Source organism: Anthonomus grandis, chromosome 7 (assembly GCF_022605725.1).
Source record: "Anthonomus grandis grandis chromosome 7, icAntGran1.3, whole genome shotgun sequence".
NCBI lineage: Eukaryota > Metazoa > Arthropoda > Insecta > Coleoptera > Curculionidae > Anthonomus > Anthonomus grandis.
The window spans coordinates 8,103,592-8,130,347 of record NC_065552.1 but is presented as its reverse complement, the minus strand read 5'-3'; the positions used below and the strand labels follow the sequence as shown (position 1 = coordinate 8,130,347).

At 32.2% G+C, this 26,756-nt stretch overlaps 1 protein-coding gene across 1 annotated transcript; it reads right to left on the bottom strand.

Annotated features, from left to right (window-relative positions):
• Positions 1 to 20: 20 nt before the first annotated feature.
• Positions 21 to 26,756, bottom strand: LOC126738506 (DNA polymerase delta catalytic subunit). Its single transcript, XM_050443877.1, has 16 exons — positions 26,380 to 26,756; positions 26,188 to 26,323; positions 25,734 to 26,131; positions 22,041 to 22,264; positions 21,844 to 21,974; positions 21,605 to 21,786; positions 21,319 to 21,552; positions 21,100 to 21,265; positions 17,531 to 17,742; positions 13,107 to 13,368; positions 12,810 to 13,043; positions 12,415 to 12,587; positions 11,775 to 12,024; positions 11,590 to 11,719; positions 2,313 to 2,537; positions 21 to 265 (listed from the first exon to the last, which is right to left on the bottom strand). Exons 1-16 carry the CDS (start codon positions 26,427 to 26,429, stop codon positions 84 to 86), a joined length of 3,189 nt encoding a protein of 1,062 aa, XP_050299834.1. The 5' UTR covers positions 26,430 to 26,756; the 3' UTR covers positions 21 to 83.

Here is a 26,756-nt window from a genome sequence, read left to right as displayed (position 1 = left end):
AACTTAATAAAAAGCTAATGAACGTACAAATAAGTTTATTTAAAAAGAAATTTTTGACAAAAAGTATACAACGCCACCTAAAACTAAAATACTTCTTGCATAGTCTCGTCGTCTTCTTCTAAAGGAATCGGATCGCCGAATCTTTGGACTTTCGTTTTCGACGTTTCGAGCTCCATTTGGACCTTTTTTCTTATGTAGAAGATCGGACAGTCTCTGCTTGTACATAGGATTTCTTCGTGTAATGAACCTTGACACCTTTGACATTCTAAATCAAGAAAATACTTTCATAAAATTATTTAATCAATGATTCGAGAGTTTGAGGAGTTTTCATAAATATCGGCTGTAATTTGGTGGCATTTATTAGTAACGCGGTCCCTAAATCTTGTCCCCACAAAAAGAAATCAAGACAAGATAAATCAGTCATAGTAGAAGAGTTACTGGATTGTCTAAAGTGTGGAAGCAAGATCCCAAATAACTGCAATGCAAACACAAAATTGACCAAATAAGTTGCCATCTCCAATCAAAAAAGAAACTAGAGTTCTAGATAATATGTCGCATAAACTACAAAACAAATAAAATATATAATTATCGCATAACGTAATACACCCAATTAGAAGATAAATACTAAAAATTGCACAGAAGATACTACGTTACATAATTGATGATTATATATACAAAAAATTGAAGGCTACAAAATAAATTTAAATACAAAATTAAACCAAGTACTGAAATAGAAAACGAGATAAATACTAAATATAACTAAACAGTAACAGCTATATTGCTACCAATTTAAAATTATACAGAAAAATTTTGTACTTCTATATAAATATCAATAGTTTCAAATGTATAACTTTACTGCAGTATCTGCAAAAAGATCGGCATACTTTGACTTAGAATTATATACGTTACATATAATAATATTTTAAGTCTAGAGCACCTGGGTATGTAGAACATTCATAAATAGTTTGGGTACACTTTCCATTCTAACTACAAGATAACATAAGCATCGCTTCTACAAAATGCATAAATCACTTTTTCGGCCAACGAATTGTTGCCCTGTACTTATTGCATTGAAGTATAGTCAATAGTAGTTTTTCTGCCTCAATCATACCATTTTCAGACTCCATCGGTCTTAACTCGCATCCCTTTTATCGTATCATTTTCCAATCAGTATTCCTTCGGTATAACATTGTGTTGCCCTTGACAAGTTTTGCGTTATGGACGTCTACAGGTAAATTTTTTCTATCCAACCTTGGCATTCCAGTACAATGAGTTCCCTGATTCAAGAGGGTTTTTGCTAGGTCAAAACTATTATAGTAGTTGTCCATGTCAGGTGATTTCCAACAACTTTTTGAGCATGCCCTCAACCTCCTATTTCATCAAGAATGCCAGTATACCCAACAATCTTTTGTATAAGACCTATTGGAGCTTCATCGAAAGAAAGCTATGGGGAACGATAATAAATTTCACCCGTTGTTTGATATACAAAATTAATGACTTGAACAAGGGAATCTTTTTTCCAGTAGTCTCGAAAACGTTTCAGTTTTACCTTACCCTTTACCTTATATGCAGAAAGAAAACTCCAAAAAGACTTAATAGCTCATCTAAAGTAAGGTTTTTTCCGACATTTTTTTAAAATATATTTTGTAGTTCTATAGAATATTCATCATGGAAGGGAGTAATGTGCGATTTGAAGAAATACTTAGTTTGGTGATGAATGGGGCTGGTAAGCCAAAAATTTCTAAAGGGAAAGTTTTGTTACGCAATCGGTTAGGTCAGAAAATTGTCGGAAAGCGTTGAGGACAGCCAAAGAGGCACTTCTCTAGATCCAGCTTCCAGGAGCATTGCAACTAGTCAAGATTTGCTTCTGGAGCTATTTAAAAAAAGCATAAAGGGTTATGAAAGATTACCTTTGCATAAAACCAGCCCTTGAAAGGGAGGTCTACGGGGCCCTAGGTGGTATGTATTATCTACTATTTAATAGATCATCTTATGTAAAAAATTGCAAGAGTAACATAGTAGTTTATTACGGTAATTTTTTAAAATTCTTCTCATTTTGCAAAAGTTTAATTTCCTTAATAGTATCTTTTTCTTTTTAAGTAACAGTCAAGTATCAATGTTAAATTCGTCAAAAAAAACCTCTTTGCCTATAATACCCCAAAAAGGAAACATTGAATTTATAAATTTAACCAAATGCCCAAAATCCTTTATTACCTGTAGCAGCAATCCCACTTTAATCCGACAACGAACGTATTTCTTTAATAATATTGATCCCAGTCCTACCTTTTTTTAACTAAAAAAAAATACTTTACCGGTAAAAAGTGAAGCAAATCGATCCTCCAACATTCTATGATGGCACAATTCTTGCATATAAATCGAGGCCTCTTTCGGTTTACAATGTGCACAAACGGCCGATTGTTCATAAGCCTTCGCAAGCACGGATTTACAGCCCAAACAGGTTTCTTTCTTTTGGGTGAAGGCTGAGAGGGCGCCGACTTTTGACGTCACCACTGCCCTCGTTCTCGTATGTTCGCCACCTTAAATTAAAGCAGTTAAGAAACAATAGTCCATTATCATATGGTTCGCTCACTTCGATTAGAAATTAATTATTTTATAAAAGCCTTTGCATCCTAGATCACCAATATGTTGGCATTTACGTAATTTTTTTTCGAAAATACAACTTATTTTAAGATGATGGACAGATGGAACTTCGAAATCGCATCTTCGTTTTTTGATGCAGTTTTTTTTATTAAAGGTTAATCAATCAACCTAAAATTAGCCCGTGCTAGTTTTTGAATCTGAGCTCTATCTTTAAAAGCAAAGAAGTTATGGCCTTCAATTTTGATAAATAATCACAAATTAGACAGATTAAACTTTACAGACTTTATCCTAAGAGTCGCTATAATAATTCTCGTCAAATGCTGAGCTCTGTACTATACAGATTGGGGAATCGATCATATCACATATAGAAATGCTTAAAGACGCACGCATGCATTTCGTCCATAGTGCTAGTCGCCTACTATGTCGCTGCTTTTTAGTACAAAGTAAATAAGCGTCTGACTTTGGGGGTAACAGAATTACTTACGTAATAAAATTTCCCAAATATTAAGCGAAATTTCAGGCATTTCAAAAATATTTTTTTGATGCAGGCTATACACGTCAGTGTACAACCCACATAGAATTGTGACCTGAAAATTTTTATTATGCTATGTATTGCATAATGAAAATTAAAGCATTATTCTAATGAACATAAAATATACACTCTGATAAAAGTAGAAAGATGTAAACACTACAAAAATTAATTATTTAAATAAAAGGCTCAAACAGACCTTCTTCTTTGGCTAAACAATAAATTAACCTATCGAAAAAGATATTACTATAACCGTAGTATGAGCAAGACAGTCCTGTTGAAAATAATCCGATTTCAGATCTAAATCAGGTATTTTTGGGCGTTTAAAGTACGTTCAATGAAAAATGGCCCTATAATATGGTCACCCAAAAATTTAAAGATACCGAGGGCACATTCCATTCTTCGCTACTGAGTTTTGGAATATTTTAAACATTTGTACCGATGTTTTTTCCAAATACTGGTAATAGTTTTATGGTCCATACCCAGTTTTTCCCCAAAACTTCGTCTTGATCGTATTGAATCCACTTGAAGACAAAAGGATGTTTAAAAATTTGTACCCACAATTAAAACTGTTTTTTTTTTCGAATTGTACTGCCGAATTGCCTCCCTCCATATAGAGAAACTTGTAATAGTTGTTAGTGAGTTCAAAAGGAGCGCTTAAGGGAGTTATATTATTAAACAGAACAAAATCATTAAATTCACAGTATGCCTGTCGCTGTATTACTGTTGTACTGTGGATTTTGTGTTTTTGTTTTGTTTAATGATTCAAGAGTTTCTTTTCCATTAGCATGTATCTTATCCCTTACGCTACCCGATGTCACAATTGTGACTTCCTTATTTACTAGTGTTATAAGGATGAAAAAATGTTTAATCTGGGTAGAGAACCGTACGACATGATTTTGAATAGTGCATTTTATAGGTGTGCACGCGCAAATTGTTTATTTTGCCGGGAGTGCATTCTTGTCATAACCTGAAAAGTTTCAGATTATTTTCAACAATGGCTCGTGCAGGTAAGTTATTATTTATTTATAGAATTTAGGGAAAAAAAGAAGTGCTTAATATTAAATAGGTATGATAAACTTCAATTAAGTGTATTGTTTTTAGAGATTGAAAATATCTTTAAAATTGTTGATTCCAAGAATGGTTTTGTTATGTATATCACAATTGTGAGCCACGAGAGTTAACGTGGTTTGGTTTTAATTAAGTTGGATACAATTAATTCTTTGTTACAGGAAGAAGTAAGGAAATTATTGATTTGGACCATCTAAGGCATGACAAGGAGGCATTGTTCCAACTTCTAGACGAAGTTGGGTCGGATTTAGAGTCCGAGGATGATGAGTTCGAAATTCACGAAAAAGTCCCAATTGTAGCACCAAATGAAGCTGATAGCTCTTCATATTCAGAAGATGATTTACCCCTCATACATTTCCAGACTCTCCAGTGGAAGCATGGAAACTTTAGAAGCAAGGATTTTCCTGTAAAAGAGGACTATACTCCTCCATCCATCGTAAAAACTCCAAACGAATATTTTGCTAAATATTTGGATGATGATTTTTTTTGAATCAGCCGCAAATTTCACTTTCCAGTATTTCTTGCAACAAAATGCAAAAGAAAACAACTTTACCTCTCAAGAAATAAAGAAATTTTTCGGAATGAATGCTGTGATGGGATGTATTCATCTTCCAAGGATACATATGTATTGGAATGGAAAATATAAGTTCCCATTAATTGATGGGGTCATGACCCGACAAAGGTTTTACATGATACGTGTAAATTTACATGTCGTTGACAATCTTAGCGTTATCAGAAGAGGAACAAAAAAAAAAGAATAGATTGTGGAGAATACAGCCGGTAATTGATTTGGTGAGATGTAAAGCCATTGAAAGAAAAGAAAAGACAGCTTTTTCTATTGACGAACAAAGGATTCCTTTTTTGGGAAGATGTCCAGTTCGACAATTTGTTAAAAATAAACCAAGACCAGTGGGACTGAAGAATTTCGTTCTTACGACATCCGACGGACTGGTATTGGATTTTGAAATCTACCAAGGCAATACTACCTCACTAAAAGATAGGGATTTAGGCTTGGGACCCTCAATAATATTGCGTCTAGCAATAATATTACCTCAAAATAGTTACCTGTATTTTGACAGAACTATTGCTTTGATGAACAAATTGACGAGTTTGAATATAGATGCAACTGCTACAATTATGTCCAACAGAGTGAAAGGGTTTGATTTTAAAAAAGACAGTTTAATGAATAGGGGAGAGTCAGAAGAAGTTGTTAGAACCGATAATAAACTTTGCATTACAAAGTGGAAAGATAATAAATCTGTTTTAATGTTATCCACAGCTCTTGGAAGACAGCCGGAAACTGAGGTGCAAAGATGGAATAAAACAGAAAAAAAACGTTCAGGCATAGCATGCCCAGCTGTTGTTAAATCATACAACGAAAACATGGGTGGTGTAGATGTTTGCGACCAAATGATGGAATACTATCGATCTTTCTTTTAAACCCGGAAACGGACTCTTAAAGCCATCCTACATTTGTTCGACTTAGCAATAGTAAACAGCTGGATGAAGTATCGAACGGATTGTTATAGTCAAAACCTTCGAAGCAAAGATATTATGGATCTTTTGGAATTTAGACTTAATCTGGGGGAATATCTGATTGCCGGTACTAAGAAGCGTGTATTGGAGGAAACAGAATGCCAAGAAAATATAGAGGAAGAGACTAGCGTTGAAGAAAATGAAATAAAAAAGAGAAGAATGCCTTCCACTTTGCCCTGTGCAGACAAACGCTTTAATGGTTTTGAACACTGGCCAAAGAATGAAGAAATGAAGAACCCAGTTAAATGCAGGTTAGAAGGGTGCAACAGTCGGTCCAGAATGCGTTGCCTAAAATGTAATGTTTTTCTTTGCTTAACCAAAGATAAAAACTGTTTTATTTCATACCATACAAAGTAATAAATTTTGTTTCACAATTGTGCTTTTCTAATGTTGGCTCCCTAGACACACAATTGTGTACTCCCTAAATCCCTCCCTTAACCCTTTTCGAATATTTTTTAAAATAATTTTCCGTACCTTTTGACCCAACTTTATCGGTGTAAAATAAATATAAACCCCAAACTCAATTTTTTTTATCTCGGTACTGTAAAGGTTATAGTTTTTGTGTTTATTTATATAAATATATACAGAATTATAACATTCATTTTGCTTTGATTGCATTTTAATTTCTACACTTTTATTTATACAATTTTTCTTCTTCATAAATCTTAGTTTACGATATAGATTTTATATTTGTAGTTTTTATTGTATCTTAATTTAGTTTTTATTTATTGTATACTCGTATTAATGTGCCCACTTTCACCCTCTTTTTAAACAGGCTTAATTTTTTTTATATTCTGCTACTTTTATATTTTATTTTGTATTATGTATGCTTAGATATCTTAATGTGTCAGTTTTTTATGCGCAGGTTTAATTTATATATTTCTTAACCATATTATTTAATGCGTACTACACATATTACATATGAAATTAAAAGTATATGCTAAGTAAGTATATTACTAATATGTTCCTTCTTTTTTTGAAAATCATGCATGGCAGAAAAAAAATAAAATTGTATTTTTGTCAAAAATTATTGAGTAGTCCAAATTTTCTATTGATGCATAAAAGTTAATTTATTAATTAATCACTTGTCAGTCTTTGAATCACTTAAAACAAAGAAATGATGGAGTTTTTGAATAATTTCTTCAAACTTAAAAATTGGTAAAAAAGATAAATACCTATAGTTATAAAAAATTATTGATTTTTCAGATTTTTTTAATTGATACATAAGGATTACTTTACTAATTGGGGCACCTACCAGTCTTTAGATCATCTCTAGTTCTAATAGTAAGAAACGATTTTTTTTTAAATCACCTGAAACCCAAAAAAGGCAGGAAAAAAAAAGGATTTTCCTCACACACTATTCACTTCTCAAGATTTTTTTATCGATGTATAAAAGGTACTTCATTCATTAATCGGCCTTTAAATCAGGTCTTTGTTTTTAACACTAAAGGCAGAAAAAAAGATATATTTTGATTTTTCTGATAAACTATCAATGTCTTTTTTTATTTTAATTGATGCATAAAAGTTAGTTTATAGATTGGGAGACGTGACAGCCTCTGAATCACGTCTCTACCACTAACATTTGACAAAATAGTTTTTTTGGACATTATTTGAAACATTGGCAAATTTTCATTTTACTCAAAAACTACTGATTGCCCAGAATTTATTGACGCATAAAATTACTTTACTGATTAGGGCATATGTCTAGTCTTAAAATCAAATCTCTATAGCAAGGAAATTATTACGTTATTTAAGAACCAGCTGAAAAGCAAAAATGATAAAGTGAAATGTTGATTTTTCTTAAAAACTTTTGCTGTTCTAGATTTTTCTAGAGTATTCTAGACCTATGTCTTTCCTTTTTTTTTGGTTCAGTTTTTTAAATACTTGTAAAGTTCGAGTTATCCTAAGTAAAAGTTGCTTGATGCTACTGCCAAAATTCGAGGTATCAACAATGGGCTTGTTGCCGACTTTTTTTTTCCGCAATTTTTTTCATAGAATTCAACAACACTTAACATCCTAAATAAACTGTGAAAATTTCAGCTTTCTATGTATATCCAATCTTTAGATATTCGACGTTAAATATTGAATATCCGTAAAAGCCGCTCCCTCCATTTTTGACGTCACGCCGCAGCAGCTCTCTGCGGGCGGCCGACCCCGAACGCATTTGAGTCGGACATTTCAGTGTTTTTGATGTTATTTATTGTTATTATCTAGTTCGCCGCTATAAAAAAGGGTCTATTTTGTTTGATGCCTGAATGTAATAAAACACTATTATTATTAGTTAAACTATTGTTTTGATTAGTGGAGTTTTGTGCAATGTTTTCAGTCGAAAGAGGCTTCATAAAGGCAGATTCTGGGAATTTGCCAGAAGTAGATATGTTCATGGTGCTGGATTATTTTAATAAAAATAAAGACTTTATAAGTTCAGAAATGCGTGGAATAAAATTGATAAGGTAAGTAGTCACGTTATAGGTATAATATACCACTATAGTAATAGGTAAAAATAATAGAGTAAAGAGTGATAGGTACCGGGCGTCTCATTTTAAGTAAGATAACAAAATAACTTGGAAAGTTTGGCATAAGCAAGTTTGGTTTTTTCACATAAATACTAGTATTAATGTGAAAAAAGAGTGGGTTGCTCGATATATGAAAAAAAAATATGGCACAAAGCGCCCCACGCTTTTCTCACCTTAATACTAGTATTTTTCGTTTATTATTGTTTTCAGCTTATATTAAAAATTATTTTTTACTTTTTAGTTTGATATGCTCTAAAAGCGTGTTTTTTTAAACTATATTTATTTATTATTATTATAATTATTTCTTTTTGGATAATTTATTAGATTGCTATCTACGTATTTAAAATAATTTATTTTGTAATAAGTGTATTGGGTTAGGTAGATTAGCTTTGGCTAGACTTCGCCTATGTACATTTTTGGTACTAATAAAGACAATAATATTTATTTATTTATTTATTTAAAATAAATCTTCCGATTTGATAGGAAAACCATTAATTTCAGGTCTGGTAGAAAAGACTATGGTGATAATGCCATTGGATATGTACAAGTCAAACAGCAAGGAGTACTTTGTGAACTAAAAGCTAAAATTACGCCAGAACATAAAATAAAGTCAAAAAATTACGACGTGTTCTGTGTTATTAACACTAATGAAAAAGAAGTAGTGGAAGCAAAATGTCAGGGCTGTGCAGCGTCAGAAGGAGGATGTAAACATGAAGTAGCATTTTTGATGTGGTTGCATCGACGTAGTGAAGAACCTTCTCCAACAGAAAAAGTATGTTATTGGAAAAAGTCAAAGTTATCATCTGCTCCGATAACAAAAAAATTTATTTCATCATCTGATTTTGGAAAAGAAATTAAAGCGGTGTATAATGATTCGGTACTACAAGAATATATATATACAGCTAAAAGGCAGAAAATTGAAAATACCTTAATGCGATATGAAAACATTGATAAATATTCGGATCTTTCAATCCATAGCTTAGCAATTTCATACAAAAATTCATTACAAGCAGAAATAAGCTCAACATGCTTTGTTGAATTTATTAAAACAAAAATGAAAAATCAGTTAATTTTAGATGTAGAAAAAGATACTAGAAAACAGAGTGAGAGCAATATTTGGCAGGAAATGAGATATGGGCGAATTACTGCATCAAAGGCTTATGCTGTGACCAGATGTCGAGTTTTAGATGGATGTTTAGTCGAAAGCATTTTAGGGGCAAAACTTTTTTAAACAAAAGCAATGAAGAGGAGATTAAATCTGGAAAGTGACATTTTAAAAGTATTGGAAAACCAAATGGGGCAAAAATTCTCGAAAGCAGGAATATTTCTTTCTCAAGAAAATCCTCTAATAGATGCCTCTCCTGATGCTATAAGTAGTACATCTGTAGTTGAAATTAAAAGTCCAACAACCGAAAAATCATGTTTAAATTACATAGATTCCGACGGAAATATTAAGAAAAAATACTTGTATCAAATTCAGATACAAATGTATCTTAGTAATAGAGCGCATGGAATTTTTGTCATCTCACATCCCGATTTTGAAAAATCAAAAAAAATTACAATTAAACATTGTGATTTTGATGAAAAACTTGTGAAATCTGTAATAAAACAACTGAATAAATTTTGGTTGGAAAACATTTTTAATAAAATAATGTAAAATATTACTCTGTGTACTTATTTCACTAAATAATCTTGTAAATTAATAATTCCACAAACTATTTGCACTATTAAATCTAAATATTTAACTAAACTTAAATGAACACTAGCATGAGGTTGAAGAATGGAAAATTCCCTTATTCGAGAAATCACTCGTTCAACATGTATTCTTAAGCTTGCAATTCTTTTTGATTCTGTAACTTCATTCTTCGAACTTTTTTGACTTGATGAAACAGATGGTGGTCTAACCAGTTTATTATTGGCTAAAAGTTGATTTTCGAGATGCTTAAACCCTCTGTCGGCCATTACTTGAGCCCCTGGATCTAATTTTGCCAAAAAAGTTGATTCTTCAACTATCATTTTATCAGTAGTTCTACCACCAAAGCTACTAGAAATGTAAGAAATAAAACCATTTGGTGTACATGCTATTAAATATTTCATAGTGTTACAACCTTTATATTCTGACCATGAAAGAGACTGTAGTATTGGGTTGCTTGGTTTTTGTATCGATATTTCAAAACAGTCAATAATACATTGAACATTTTTATATCTATGCCTAAAGGGAATAGGAAGTTTTTCTTGGATGTCCCAGGAAGTAGTAAACTATGAATCAAAGACCGACGCTGTTTTTTTTTTCTAAAAACTTCGACTGTTTCGCTTTATGTGCTGTTACTCGACTTTTAAGGCAATCAAAAAATCTCGGTACTACATTTGGCTTAATAAGAATATTACCTTTTTTCATAGTTTTTAAATACATATAATTTTCTATGTCTTCTTTTACCTAAAAGAGGTCAAAGATATAAAATATTTTTTATTCTGCGTTATCATCGCAAACTTTAACTTACATTAAAATGATCCTCACAACAATAAACGTGTGATTTACCAGAAACAAAAACTTCTCGACGCATAGCTTTTTGCCAAACCTTCCTAGCTGTAGGATCAGAAGGCACGTTTATAAATAGTTTCTCAGGGGCATTTTTTGAGGTATTAGGACACTCAGGTACAATACAATATTTCCTCGTAGTTTTTTTTGTCACTCATGGTACACCAGAAATTAAATTAAAAAAAGTTACAGAACAGAAAACACCACACGAATACTCGCAACAGACTAAACAAACACGTTTTTTAATTCGATTTCCACTGTTTCTGGCCGTCTCCCGATACCGCGGCGCGGTCGCACCGTCTCGTCTGCTGCATCGTGACGTCACCCGAAGCTCCGCCCCGTTTTCGCGTGGAGCAACTTTGTTAATTTTTTTAAGGGGTTAAAAGTAGGAATAAAAATCTAAAAATTTGGGAATTTACTTTATAGGTGTTTTTCTTTCGATTTGTAAAATAAAAAAAAATCGAGAACGGGCCCATTCTAATATTTCGAGATTTTTAAGTTCGAGTGTATATCATTTAATTTAAAGTAGTTTCTTTTTTTTTTAATAAAACATTAACCAACTAAAAACGAAGGTACGGTTTCTCTTAAAACTTGCTCTATTTGTCATCTTGAATTGGTGGTTTTTCTGAAAAAAATTATTTGCAAAAATGCCTATATAAGTTTTGGTGATCTATTAGATCTCTATTTTCATAAAATAATGCTTTTTCAAATATAGCACGAGATGGAAACGAGCAAACGTTTTTCAATCCTATAATATCAAACTATAAAGAGAGCAATATATAATAATCTCATCTTACGTAGAAGCATGGATTCTGCGTTATCGCCCAAAATAGGCTGAAAAATTCGGACCAAGGGTTTGGACAGTTGGTTTTCCAAGTAATATTTTGCATCTATCGGTATGTTATTTTCCAAAACGTATATTGGGTCCTAAAATACTTAAAAATTAATTAGGAAAAATTAGGAATAAAGTGAGCACGTTCACCTCTGCCTTTTCGAACGCCTTGGCGTTTTTCACGTTCGCAGTGATAACGTAAGGGATTCGATCGCCCAATTTAGGCGCGTTTCCCGGATCTCTTTTCTTCATTTTCTTCGCCAGTTCTACGTGCGCCTGCTTGGCCGAATAATCTTCTTTTGTCAGTTCCTTCGTGATCACTAGTTGGGATATGTCTATGTTGTTCTGAAGCAGATCTGAGATTACTTCTTTCGCGTAACCGATGGCGCCATCTGGGTCTCTTTAAAAGTTTAACGATTTTTTAACTCAATTTTTTATTTATCTATAATTAATAAATATTAAATATACAGTATCACATTTATTATCTCTAATATAAATTTCAATATTCCTGTAATTAAGCATTTCTTTTCTGTTGAAAATATACGTTTATCTATTATATAGCTCATTTATCTCTAGTGTATTTATTTGTTCACAGTCAGCTATTTTTCGGTCTTCTATTTAAAAAACAAAGGCAGACATATTAGTCATGACACATTGATAAAGAATGGTGCAGTTTTAATAAAATTAGAATTCTTTATTAACTAATTAAATTAAATGTTAATGCTGATACTGGCCACTATAAGGCCCTTATAGAGCAAAATTTCCTTCAATAACTTTTTAATACACTTACCTGTCTATAAGTAACTTTTGTAAACAAGTATTAATAACATCACAAACGAGGGTACAATTATCCCTCCTCACAGTCTCAATTCCCTTGCAGTCCATTTTGTCATACTTTTCAGGTGTTGTAAAATATAATCCGGCATACCTCTTCTTATTGATTAACAGATATGGAAAATATACCTAAAAATTATTACTTCAGTATAGACAGATAGTTCTAGCATAAGCTACTCTAACCCAGATGCGTATAAACGCGAATCGTTTTCTGTGACCTTAAGAAAGTTGTTTCAGGTAAACCGCATGGATGACGAGTATTCTGGTTTTACCTAAGACAAGTGGGATGTTGGGTTGGACGGAGAATAGATATCGCATCTGGGTTATAGCAATTTGTGGTTCTACACATACTTTTTCAAATTCTAATTTAATAGGCCTAATAAACTTGGTGCTGATGAGTTCAGCGGCCTCCCTGCCAAGTTCCATGGCTTTTTCGATATTTTTCGCTTTAAAATTAACCATAACTGAGTCAGTATCGCCGTAAATAACTTTTGCGTCGCTTTCGTAACCATTTTGAATGGTGTACTGTTGCTCGACCTCTTGTTTGGTGAATTCGATCATGGTACGACCGTAGGCTGTTACGCTCTTAAAAATAGAAACTAGTTTTTGTTTTCTGGAAAATGTATTTTTAATCATGTGAATATTTACCCCGGATATTTCCAAGCAAGGCAATTTGCCCACTTGCGCGCCCGTGAACCCGTAAACCGAGTTTGCGGATATTTTGTACGCCAACTGTCTGCCGTTCAATACGGCTTTCAGTACGGGATCTTTGGCGTCTTTTAATAACGCCTTGGTCTTTTTTCTCGCTGCTAGTAAATGTTGTAAAATATGTGGTAAAAGTCCCGGTCTTACTGATGATTTTACGAAAATGCAATTGGCTGGGGTGTGCGTCACTTTGTCTTTTGTTAGCCTAAAAGAGACATTTCATATTTGATGAAAAGGGTCGGTTTTTAGTTGAAAATTCGTTGCAAAGTATCAGGTTTGTTTTTTTTTAATCTATTCCAAAAGAAAGATTCCTTTTTTTTTTCAATTTTATTTATACATTTATTAAACAATAGAATATTTGTAAAGGTAACTGTAATATGATATATATGTAAATGTAAAAATATATTTATTACCAAAGTACAGTTTTCAATAAATAATACAATATGATGTAAAATAAATAAATAAAGTTAAAGAATGTTTCAGATACCAATAGCCCAATGAACATATAAAATTTAAGCCCCACTTAGACTACAGATTTTGTGAGTAGGTGTTAGTAATAAAAAAAAAACAAAATCAAGAAATTCTTCAAAAAATATTTTTTTAAACACCTACATAACAAGAAAAAAAAACACAAAGAAAAATGAAGGATTGAATTATAAAACATAAGATTTTTTTTTGTAATATGGCTATTAGTCTGAGGTAAGTTTTGGAAACTCCTCCCCATGCCAATATCCTAATATAAATTGGACTAGACCATTATAAATAACGAGCTTTTGTTTGTGGTAGTTCTAGTAGTAGGGTATTTCTAACTTCTGTAAACGTAAATAACAAATATCTTAGTTTTTTACATGATGCTTTGATGTGTTCATTCCATTTTAGATGGGAGTTAACCACAACACCGAGATAGCTGATATTTTGACAAGCTGTTATTTCTTTCGTTAAGTTTTCATTTTCTAACTTTAGTGATGTAAAATTAGGTGGAGAGCTTCTGTATGAGGATAATCGTATCAATTTGGTTTTATCGATATTCATTGTTAAAGGGTGCTCATCAAACTGTATTATTTGGAGGTCTTTTCTGCTTTATTTTTTACTTCTTGCCAAGAGTCTCCTCGAATAAAAATGGCACAATCGTCGGCAAATGCAATTATTTCTCCATTTAGGGGGAAATAATTGTACCTTGTGGGTACACATATCTTTTGTCGCTTATTTTAGTTAAATATTTTTTTAATAATTCGTAAGCAAGACCACGAAAGCCGATGCTATAGATCTTTTGGAGCTAAGATTAAATCTATTGGTGTTCGTGGCTTACAATATCACTACGCTAGGTCTATAAATATTCCTAACGACGGCTTTTTATTGACAATACTGTCACAAAATGTGTGACGTTATTCCATTTTCTGTTGATGTTTTTTTCATAAAGCCGAATTAATACTTTGATAAAATGTTATATTTTTCTAAATAGTTTATGATTCGGTTGTTGGTGTGCTTCTTCAAAGATTTTATTTTAAAGTGCTTCTTCAAAGATTTTACTCAAGGATGATGTAAGAGGAATTGGTCGGTAATTTTTGGTTTCTAAGTAGTCGCCGGATTTATGCATAGGCTTTATTTGACCGTGCTTACAATGTTTTAGGACATATTCTTGATTTGAATATTTGGTTTATTAGGTCAGTTAAAATTGGATAAATTATATCGACACCGTTTTTTAGTATTTCAGCCTTTACGCAGTCGTGTCCTGGAGCTTTGCCTAATTTAAGATTTGCTATATTTAAGTTTCTTCATTTGTGATATTTGATAGGTAGAATGTTTTTAGTGATGTGTGTTTGTTTATTAGCTTCTTTTTAATTTTTTCGCCATTTTTTCTCCTATTGTCCAAAAGTATTTGTTAAAAGTATTAGCAATGTCCTTTTTGGACTTCAGAATATCGTTATTTTCGTTTTTTATTTCCATAATTTCGGTTTCTTTTTTGTGTTTGACAAGTTGTGAGTTATGTTTTGTTGGTAGAAGTTAAATTTTTGTTGTTCGATGAGTGATTTGATTTCGAAGCTGTTTATATTGATAAAGAAAAATATTATTTTAAGTCTAGTTTAAGTCTACTACAGAGCTTATTTCTCTCTGTCATGAGATTCAAAATTTCTTTTGTTTGTTTATTAATTTTTGTTTAATTGTTTTTGACGAAAAACAAAGAAAAACACAAAGTAACGGTCTCACAACATGTAATTAAACGGGCTACACGTGTTTCGCTCTAGTTAGAGCATCATCAGGCCTTTAGAAACCATCCACACACTTCACAGTACATAAATAAACGAAGTATTTTGGTTTATTTATTAAACCTGTATTGATCATATTTTTTATAAGGGTGATATTCTAAAAAAAGATATAAATGCTATTATATTAGAAAACGACCCGACCTATTACTACGCAGTAATATTCTCTTGCAAAATAAAAACAGAAACATCATATAACAAAAAACCAGGCAATAAATTAATATTAAACGAGAAAAATATGGAAAAAAAAATTAAAGAGACAGACTGGACTGACATCTATAAAAGTACAAATCCAAATGAAATATTTAATAAAATAAATGTAAAATTCTCTAGTGGAATTCACAAATCAACAAAAACAATTAAATCCAAAAATCTCATCCATTATTCTCTAAGAGACCAACATACAAAATTGACGAAAAACAAAGAAAAACACAAAGTCACGGTCTCACAACATGTAATTAAACGGGCTACACGTGTTTCGCTCTAGTTAGAGCATCATCAGGCCTTTAGAAGCCATCCACACACTTCACAGTACATAAATAAACGAAGTATTTTGGTTTATTTATGTACTGTGAAGTATGTGGATGGCTTCTAAAGGCCTGATGATGGCTAAACGAAGTAGTTTCTGATAAACAGACAACGTGAAAGGAGTATTTCAAACTTAATAATAAGATTTTAAGTACGTCATAATGCTTACTTAAACTTAAAATATTCAGATGGAAGATGTTGAAAGAGTTTGATTTTTTTATTAGTTCTCTACAGTCTTCTATAGATAAATTTGGTTCGAAAAAACGTACGAAGGGTCCATATATTAATTATTTCTTGCGAAAAATTGCTCCTTCGTCTATTTTGTCCGCGACAGGACTTCGCAGATTTGGTTCCTGCAGTTGGTTTAGATTGTAGTGTAGAAGAATTTCTCTCGTTTTTTGGTGTCCTGGGTTTATTTGTACTTTACTACTGAGAATTTTCACCCGGTTTTTTCCCTATGCGAATCCTGCTTTAAGACTTTGTTCTTTTTAGCAATTGGAGGGCTTGAAGAATTGTTTCTTTCTTAAGCTTCTTTCAACTTAAGAAGTTTTTTTTCCTCACCAATAAGCGGTTGTTTTTTGTAAACAAGATTCTGGCTTCTTACTTCTTTTAAATGTTTAAAGCGAATTTTTTGGTGCTGTTGCTCCACTTTGTAAACCCTGTATCTTGAACTAAAATGCCGTGCGGATTTAAGAATTTCTTGTTTTGTACCAAGATTTTATGAGTATTGGTCGCTTTGATTCAGATTTTCCAAAGCGATCGGAGTTAATTTTATTAATTTTTTCTGGCAAGTTTTCGTTCTCTAACTCTATACCGCCAAATAAAATCAAACTGTTTTTCTTCGAATCTCTGTGAAGCAGCTCTAATTGGTTTTGTAGTGAGTTATTTTTTTCTTTAAGCTCTAAAATTGGTTTTTCGCACTTATTGACTCGCTCCACTAATACATCATTAACTAAGTTTTTCAGTTTTAAATACACATCTCCGATGGTCATGTTTTCCTAATTTTCCGACATAATTTTAGTATTTTATTTCTAGTTAGAAATATTTATACTTTTAAATTGTCCAAAAATGCACATATCAATACACATTAGCTATTAATGTTTATTTGCTATGTTTACTTTACCACCTCAAAATCTAAGAGGTTTACAACCCAAGTTCTTTACTTAATTTTGTTTAATGAACGTTCCTGAATTTTGTCGCAATATTAGAAAAAAAACATCGTGTATATACGTGATTTTACGCGCTAGGTTATGGTTTCAATACATGCGCATAAAAATGGTCATATTTTATACATAGGTAACTCAATATGGCCAAAATCATAACTTGATGGGATTTGACTGAATCGATTAGAAATTTGTATCTTTAGGATGAATGGATTAATTTTTCAAATAATTAATTAATCATTGCAATATCCATGAGTATAGATACAGAATATATACTTTTATCAATTACTATTTTTGATTTATATTAATAATTTTTTTTTAGTTTTACATTGTATGTATCTTGGACGTGCATAAAAATAAATATGTCTTTCTTTAATAGATCCTAAATTATTTTCCAACTCAAATCACTCACCCTAATTTTTCTTGATGCGCAACATTTAACACCAAAGTGGTATAACATAAATTATGCGCAATCATAATACTGGGATACAAAGAACTGAAATCCAGTGTTGCTATTGGATCTGTATAGTACCCCCTGATCGGTTCGATTACAGTGGCACCCTCATATTGTTCCGAACCTGCTTGCCCTTGGTGTGCTGGCATAAAATAACCCGCTTGTCTGCACTAAAATATACAAAGTGTTACTTACATGTGGAAGGAAGTAGCATTTTGGTATGTGTTATATCTGAAAGAGTCTGCGTTAAGGTTTTGATTGGATTTTTTTGTTAATAATTTCCTTTGCACACTCTTACTATTCTTAAGCTTGGTAGATGGTTTTAAAGGGTACTTTTATAAGCTGGGTAAGAATTTGGCAAATGCTATAAAAATTAAGAAAACTATTAAATTTAAATCTGGAAACAAAAAGGCTGGACAGATCCACATATTTAATTTAATAAGTAGCAACAAACTTGTACTTCAAATTAAATCACTTAGAGATCAGGCATTTCCGAGTATTGATGGAATTTCTGTTAAAATTATTGAGGATAATTATTTGCATAAAAACAACCGCTAATTCATTTCGTTAATCTTATATTTTAAACTGGTCAGTACCTGCAAGCATTTTAACATGCTAACATTTCTCCAATATATAAATCTTGAAACAAAAATCTTAAGCAACTATTGACCAAAACACTAACTTATCAAAATTAGTAGAAAAATGTATAAAACTACGTCTAAGTGAATTTTTGAACTTAAATAAATAAATCTCAGACAAACAATTTGGATTTAAATAACACCCTAGTACGTGCATCTTGGATCTGATTAATCAAAATTTTATAACCCTTCTTTGACAGGTGTTAAAAGGAAATGTTTCCAAGATAGAAGGACAATGATATAAACCATTTAAGATCTTATAAAATGTTAAACCATCAGAATGATCCTGATTTCAAGATTAAGAATATCAAACTCACAATATAATAATATTTTGAGTATTTTAATATTTCTAGTAATAAACCCAAGACTATACATACTCCTGTTAATAATATCCCAAATATGTGGTAAGAAAGTCATATTAATATTCAAACTGACTCATCTTCACTAAGGCTTGATGAATTTTATTTCGATTTTCGGAATGCCGACTTTGGGGCTATTAACTTTCATTTGGAGGCTATTGATTGGAGTATGAATTTTGATGGGTTGAATGTTGATGGTGCTGCGGGTAAGTTAAATGATATTTTACAGAATTGCTTGATTTGTATGTTCCTAAAAAGAGACTAAGGTCTTCATCTTTTCCTAAATGGTTTAGTCCTTTACTTAAAGACTTAATTTGTAAAAAGAAGGCTGCACACAGGAAATATACGTCTACTCCCTCACCTGACCCTTATGCTCGTTTTTCGACCCTTAGATCTCGATGTAAAGTAGAAGATGATCGTTGCTTTAGTGAATATATTGGTAAAGTGGAGAGGTCAGTGGTGGATGATAGTCGTTACTTTTGGAGGTTTGTCAATGACAAAAGAAAGAGCAATGCATTTCCAAATTCGATGTTTTTGGGCCAGGAAATGGCAGAGTCTAGCGAAGCAATTACTGATTTGTTTGCAAAGTTTTTTGCTACAGTTTACGACAACTCTACTTATCCCATTCTTGATTCGCTTGAATTTGGTTCCCAGAATATTATTGTTGGACACTTCACTATCTCGGAGGTATTTTCTAAGATCCAGAAATTACCTAACAAGTTTATCTGTGGGCCGGGTAATATACCTAATATCCTATTAAAGAACTGTATTTATACAATTAGTAGGCCTCTCCAGATGATCTTTAATATGTCTTTACAGGACTCTACCTTCCCAGAAGCTTGGAAGCACAGTTTCATCATGCCGATATTTAAGGCTGGCAATAGGGGGGATATTGCCAATTATCGTGGAGTATGTATTCAAAACTCATTGGCCAAATTGTTTGATAGTTTGGTTTGCGGTCAGCTAACATGGCAATGCAAAGGAATCATTAGTGAAAAACAGTCAAGATTCTCTTCTGGGAAATCCATAACCAGCAGTTTGGTTCAATACGAGTGTGATCTGTTGGGGGCTTTGGAGAGAGGGGTTCAGACTAATGCGGTCTATACCGACTTCTCCAAGGCCTTCGACAGGGTGAACTTTGGTCTCTTGCTGGCCAAGTTGGAAAGTGCTGGTTTTGATGACTCTTATTTTTCTTCTTTCTTAAAATGGCTAAAGAGTTTTCTGATAGTAAGAACTCAGAGTGTGAAGGTGCAAGGCTATACTTCTGCACCTACTAATGTAGTCTCAGGGGTTCCTCAGGGATCTCACTGTGCCCCTCTGCACTTCAATCTATTTGTGAATGATATTGTTAATGTGATCAATCATAGTTCTGTAAGTATGTTTGCTGATGACCTGAAGCTCTACATGCAGATGAAGCAGGTGAATGATATAGCCAAACATCAGGAAGACCTTGATGCTTTGTGTGAGTGGTCAGTGATGAACGGATTGAGGCTCAATATTTCCAAGTGTTGCTACATATCATTTCATAGAGGTTCGAAGAGATTCAATTCTACATATAGTATCCTTGGTAAGTCCTTGCAGTATGTGAATGTAGGCAAGGATTATATATATATATATATATATATATATATATAATCCTATATATATATACTATATATATATATATATATATATATATATATATAAATTTAATTTAAAAAAAAAAAAAGTTAGCTTGGAATCGAATATCCTAAATCTAATCTACTCTATCTACACCTAAATCTTTAACTATATCAACTCACTTTCATTATGTTGATTATGTATTGATAATTAATAATTTTATTAGAACGACCAAACGAAATACTTCCACACTTTACATTCATTAAATTAAATGCAATTGAAATGTGACTCAATGGGTTTATACCGTTTAAAATCGCGAGTAAAAGCAAGATGCTTTGAGTGAATAATTAATCACTCAAATCTCTTATGAACAACTTAAAAAAGACCGGGCCAACATGCGAACTCTGAGGCACACCTGAAGATACTTCAATACCATTAGAAATATAATTATTTATCCTAACTAACTGCGTGCGAATATTCGAAACATGACAAAGTTATATATTTATGTATGTTTTTAAATTAACATATTTATATATATTTTTATAAATTTGATCCCGATATCGAATTCTACTCCCTCTTTGTCTTATGTCTTTTTTTATTTATTTAATTTCATTAAATATGAAAATCGATATCGTTTTCCGACGTAATGCCAAGTAACTTTCATTGGAAGCTTTTCCTCCTAAAACTTGCTGCTTTTGGTAAAATAAGCTGAATACAAATCTGGAATGACCTATGGTGGAATTACTGACCTCCCATTCCATCCTATTTACTTATTCTCATACACAAAAACCCAATAAAATGAACTGCAACAAAACCTTTAAATTTCAACAACCTGTTGTTCTTTCATTCATAAAATTACCCTCCTCCGTTCACAGTAATTTAGTTACACACGATATAAATACATATTTTTTAAATAATTAAAATTTCTTACATGTCTCAAAAGTTGGGCAACCACCTTAACTTGCTCTCCTTTAGTTAATAAGCTAGTAATAGCAACGCCTGTCACTCTAGCCATTTCGATATCATTGGTAAAGCTTAGCACCGTATTTATAAGCTTTAAGGGTAGTTCTGCGTCCTTAAGGCAATATACTGCAAGCCTATAAATATTTAAATAAAAACTTTATGATGTTATATGAGGATTTTATGGTACCTTCGTCTAGTTTGGTCATCACCATTTTGTAAATCAGTAATAATGCTGTGATGCACGTCCTCCTTTTGCTCCCCCAAGATTTCCTGGCAAACACTATTTAAAGTATAAGATCGAAGTTTAAAGTCCCTTTTAGTTACTAAGAACATGTCGTAAGGTACCCTCCCTTCGAAGTTGATCGTTTTATAAACCCTTTTGCCGATTTTTGTTTGCGTTACCGTTTCTTTTATTTGGGATCTGAAATGTTCAATGTTTGAGTGTAAATCGGGGTGGATGCCGCAGTTCTTACATAACATTAGTAAGTCTTCCTAAATAAAAGAAATTTTTCACTTTTAAATGTTTAGCTCGCTCCAACAGATAAGGAAAATCAAAATTATTGATGTTATAGCCCGTGAATATATCCGGGTCTAGTTCTCTGACGAATTCTGCCCATGCTCCTAACATTTCCGCTTCGTTATCATAGCAAAATACCTTAAAATTATTAAGATTTTGTTTAAATAAATGAAGAAAATCACTTCTACAATTTACCTCAGCATGGCCTATTGGGGCACATGACCTTAGGCAAAATATATTTCGCGTCATCACTTCTTTAACACCATGCAGCTGGATAACATTGGCAATTTGAATTACTGGGTCCACGTTCGGCTCAGGGAATACACCTAAACTTATAAGAAAACAATACAAAAATGAAGTCTCTTAAAATCAAGATTTAATATTAAAATGACCTTTTCTGCCAGCACATTCGATATCGAAACTGTGCATCCTAAACTGTGCGACATCGCCCCAATCTCCCTCGGGAGCGTGTGCCGTAAAATCTTCCCATGAAATATCGCACTCGATTTGGCATCTTGACATTTTGGTGAATTGGGAAGTGGCGCTTCTTAAGAACCACTTTTTCGGCGGTATTTCTATCCAGACACAACCCAGTATATTTGTGTCTACCATAAATCTAAAAACGAATAGAAACTTACTATATTGCCCTGTTAGGTAAGTTTTAAGGTCAAAGGGTAGTCATGTGGAATACATTTGAAAAAGTTCAGAAGATAGTATTAAATCAATACAGAGGGCACTACAACAATTAAAACATTTCAAACGCCTATGTTATTATAACTATTATTAGTGTTCAACAATCACCATTAAAAACAGTGCAAAATTATTAGTTAGCATTCTAAAATTGGTCAATTAAAATGCAAATTAATAGATATATAATTAAATTTTTTAGATGTTGGTTGCAGTCTCTTCTTCTTTGAAAATAAACCTTAGTGGTTTTGAAGTAGTTTTAAGAGCCTAAAAAATTAATGGGGCTTATTTATCTGCTATTCATTTGATATATCTTATCTAAAGAAAACTATAAATAGAGAGTTCCTGATCAGTAAATTCTAAGAAATCTAAATTGTTAGACTTAATAATGTTTAAGTCCAAGAAAGAAAGTTACAGTTAAAGTTTCAGAAACATATTGGCCTAGCTATATACTATAGGCTGACAAGATGTCAACTTTGTCCAGAGTATTAGTAAAGTAAAATGCTTCAATGTGTAAGTACATAAAATCAATAATAATTCTGAATTTTTAAATAATAGGATTTTGCAGCACAGTGGCAATTTAACAGAGAAATATTTATAACATTAACTAGTGGCTATAAAAACAGGTACATCGGAAGAGCTTAGATAACAGTTTTATCTTTTACTTTATATTTAACCATTCACTCCAAAAAAAAATTTTTTTGGAGTGAATCTTTAAATATATATATATATAATGATATATATAAAATATATATATATATAATGATTTTATTTTTCTGTATTTAAGTATTATAAGTTAACACGTTGAGCGCCCAGGACGTTCCTCGACGTCATACTAGTTTGTTGCCATACACCCATGATATATTATCCATAGCAGTAGGTGTTATCTATAGAGTAGGTAATAATGTATTAGAATGTGTAAATATCTTGGATAGAATATTACCTGAAATCTTGCCTGTAGATGAGTATGTTTTAGTTTTTGGTGATTTAAACATCAATATGATGAATATTCAAAACCCAGTCAGCAATGATAAAAATATTGTAACTCAGAGTGGGACATTAGATTCAAATGGGATAAGTGATCACCTATTGACATTTTGCTATATAAGCATAACATGTATTATAAAAACTGAAAAATTGTTGACTATAAGGGACTTTAAGCATTTCGATAAACCTGAATTTTTACTTGACCTTCAGTCTGAAGTATGGTGGGATGATTTGTTCTACCTTCATGATATAGATAGTAAAGTTGAGTATCTGACTCATAATATAAAGTATTTATTTGATAAGCATGCTCCCGTAAGGTCGCTTAGAGTGACTAAGCCTTATGCACCATGGTTGACTTATGCAATAAGAGGTTTAATGAGGGAAAGGGACAAGGCAAGGCTCAAATGTAAATTAAACAACTCTATAGAAAATTTTGGACATTATAAAATGCTTCGAAATCTTACTAAGAATTCTATACGTAAGGAAAAGTTGGCTTATTTGGCTTTTTAATATTTGGAGACCCAAAAGGCTCAACGAAAAGTTTGGCAAACTTTAAGAGACCTCAATGTTTATGTTCCTACAAATACAGTTATTCAGATTCCTCCTGAATTGGTAAAAGTGGAAGAGATAAATACATATTTCTGCAGCGTTTTTAATAAATCAAACAACTGTGATAATAAAGTAGCATATTATAATAATAATAAAATAAGGGAAGGCATACAATTTACTTTTAAATTGGTTGATCCCTCTGATGTATTTAAGTATGTGCAGAGTATTGGGTCAAAACACTTTCTTTCGTTTTGGGAAGGTTGAAATACTGTTCTTTAGGTCATATTTAACAGGTCGAAGGCAGGTAGTTAGAATAGGTGGTGAGACATCGCAGAGTAGGAACATTATTTCGGGAGTGCCACAAGGCTCCATACTTGGCCCTTTGTTGTATGTTATTTATACTGCAGATATGTTTTCTATTGTATCAACGCACATGCAAGCATATGCGGATGATACACAATTATTATTCCAGTTTAATCCAGACTGTCCTAATAATGCTGCTGAGATTTTAAATTCAGATTTATCTAATATTTTGCAATACTACTATGCAATACTACAATGTTACTGTTTTGTTCTGAAAAGAAAAGGGGCATACTCATGAATCAACTTAATATTCAGATTGAAAATACTCGGTTGACTTTTGCTAACTGCGGTAAAAATTTGGGTTTGTATATAGATGTACAGCTTAATTTTGAACAACATTTAAAATCTTTACTAAAAAGAAGTTATGTGAGAATGAAGCTTTTATATGCTAGCAGACACCTTTTAAATTTTAACACCAGAAAAAAATTGTGTGAGTCACTTATTATGTCTATTTATTCCTATTGTTTCATAGTATATTATCCATTCTTATATGTAGTAAATAAAAAACGGATACAATACGTTCAGAATACATGCTGTAGTTTTGTTTATAAATTAAGAAAATTTGATCATGTCTCAGAAAATATAAAAGAGTTGGGTTGGCTTAATTGTGAAAACTGGTATAATTTTAACTTGACTCTATTTTCTAGAAAACTAAATATGTGTCAACAACCAGTATATTTGTTTAAAAAAGTAATTTATAGGGAGGCTGTGCATAATGGCTTTTTGTGAGATAAAAATTATTTAATTAACAATGCCACAACATAGAACTTCTTTTTTTTAAAAAGAGCTTTAGTTATAATTGTGTTAACTTATATAATAACTTACCTCTTCAATTTAAGGTATGCAATACTGGTTATTTAAGATCTAAGTACAAGAGGTATTTATTAGATGTAGATTTTTAGAACTTTTTTGGTGACAGATATATTGTATGTATATATGTACTGCATTGTTATATTGTTATGGTTGGTTAAAACTGTTTTATCATCAGTGTTATCTCTTAAAAGCATTCTATTGGACTTTCTCTGTTAACATTTAAAGATGGTGAACTTAATATCCAGAGAATTGGTTGAGTGGAAGAATGGCCAACTTCGCCAGTTGCGCTATTCTTGTGCATATGATGTGAGTGTACATTTTCATATGTTTTTGCATTGTATGTGCAAAGAAATACTTGAATAAAGGCGTTATTTATTTATTTATTTATTTATTTACATATACATCATTTATGCATGGAACTTAAATATGCATTTTACTTATCAAAAGTGAAGACTTTGTTTTAGTTAGTGTCTGGGTGTCTCAAAAAGACCTTGGATAATTTCAATAATCGTTTGGTTAATAAAGAAGCCTAATATTTTACCAGTAGCTCATTTATTCTAACGTTAGGTGACTGAGTGTGGGCCGTCGATGGAAAAATCGACCCTGGGAGTCAATGTGTTGAGTAATATTAAGTATTTAGTTTCTTATAACTAATGTTAAATATACACTTAAAAATAAGTACTTACCTAGTTTCAATATCAACATTACTCTCAAAAAACTCAAAAGTATGACTTGCCAATGGCTGATAAATAACCTGTTGACTCAATAATCTCTTTGCGGCAGGAACAAACTTATGTTGAATGACAGTGATCTTGGCATAATTCTGATCCTCATCTCCACTATAATACATTAAACTTTTGCCTTTTATCAACTCTACCATTAATACTGCATCGGTGGTGCCTTCCTTATTACCCCCCCTAATGTCATTAATTAAAGCATCATTCAGTTTGGTCTTAAATGGCTCCAAATCATCTTTGGTAAAAGTGATTGGAAGGCTTACGAAAAAATATGGGGAGAAGCCATGGATAAGACAACAGACACTGTTGCCTTCTTTTGTTACGCCCCACATACGCATAATTGGAACCTATATAAAATAAATTGATGGCGTTTTTATTAGCTGCTTGTAAGGAACTTAGTTACCATTCCACTCTGGGGTCCAGGCATCCCAGGGTAAACATGGCCAATATAATGATCTAACTCAAGTTCTTGGAATACAAGGGTGTCATTCCTGGGATCAAGGGATTTTAAAGGAGGCCTCTGGGTGATGCTGTTTAACCTAAAAGAGATGGTGGGCATTAAACTGCCAAAAATTGGACCCATTAAGTTATTTACTTAAACTTTTTGTAAGGTACATGCTGATCTCCGGACTTTCTTTTACTCATTTTATGCTTGATTTATGTATTTTACGAGATCTGATGTATTTTATATTAATAACAAAAACAAATTTAAATGCTTCTTGAGATTCTAGTTTTTAGGTTTGCGCGCCAACTTTTGACTGTCACCACTGACTTGAATCAGCTGATTCGGGTACGTTCAAAACAACTCAATTATGCATGGAATGGGCAACGTTGGTTTACGATTTTTTTATGGCAAATGGGAAAAGCGTCTGTCTACTAACATGCTTTTTAAGCAGGATTTTTCCCTTATCGTACTAATGTATACATACACCTTACGTTATGAAAGGCAATACTTTCAGCATTTCAATTATT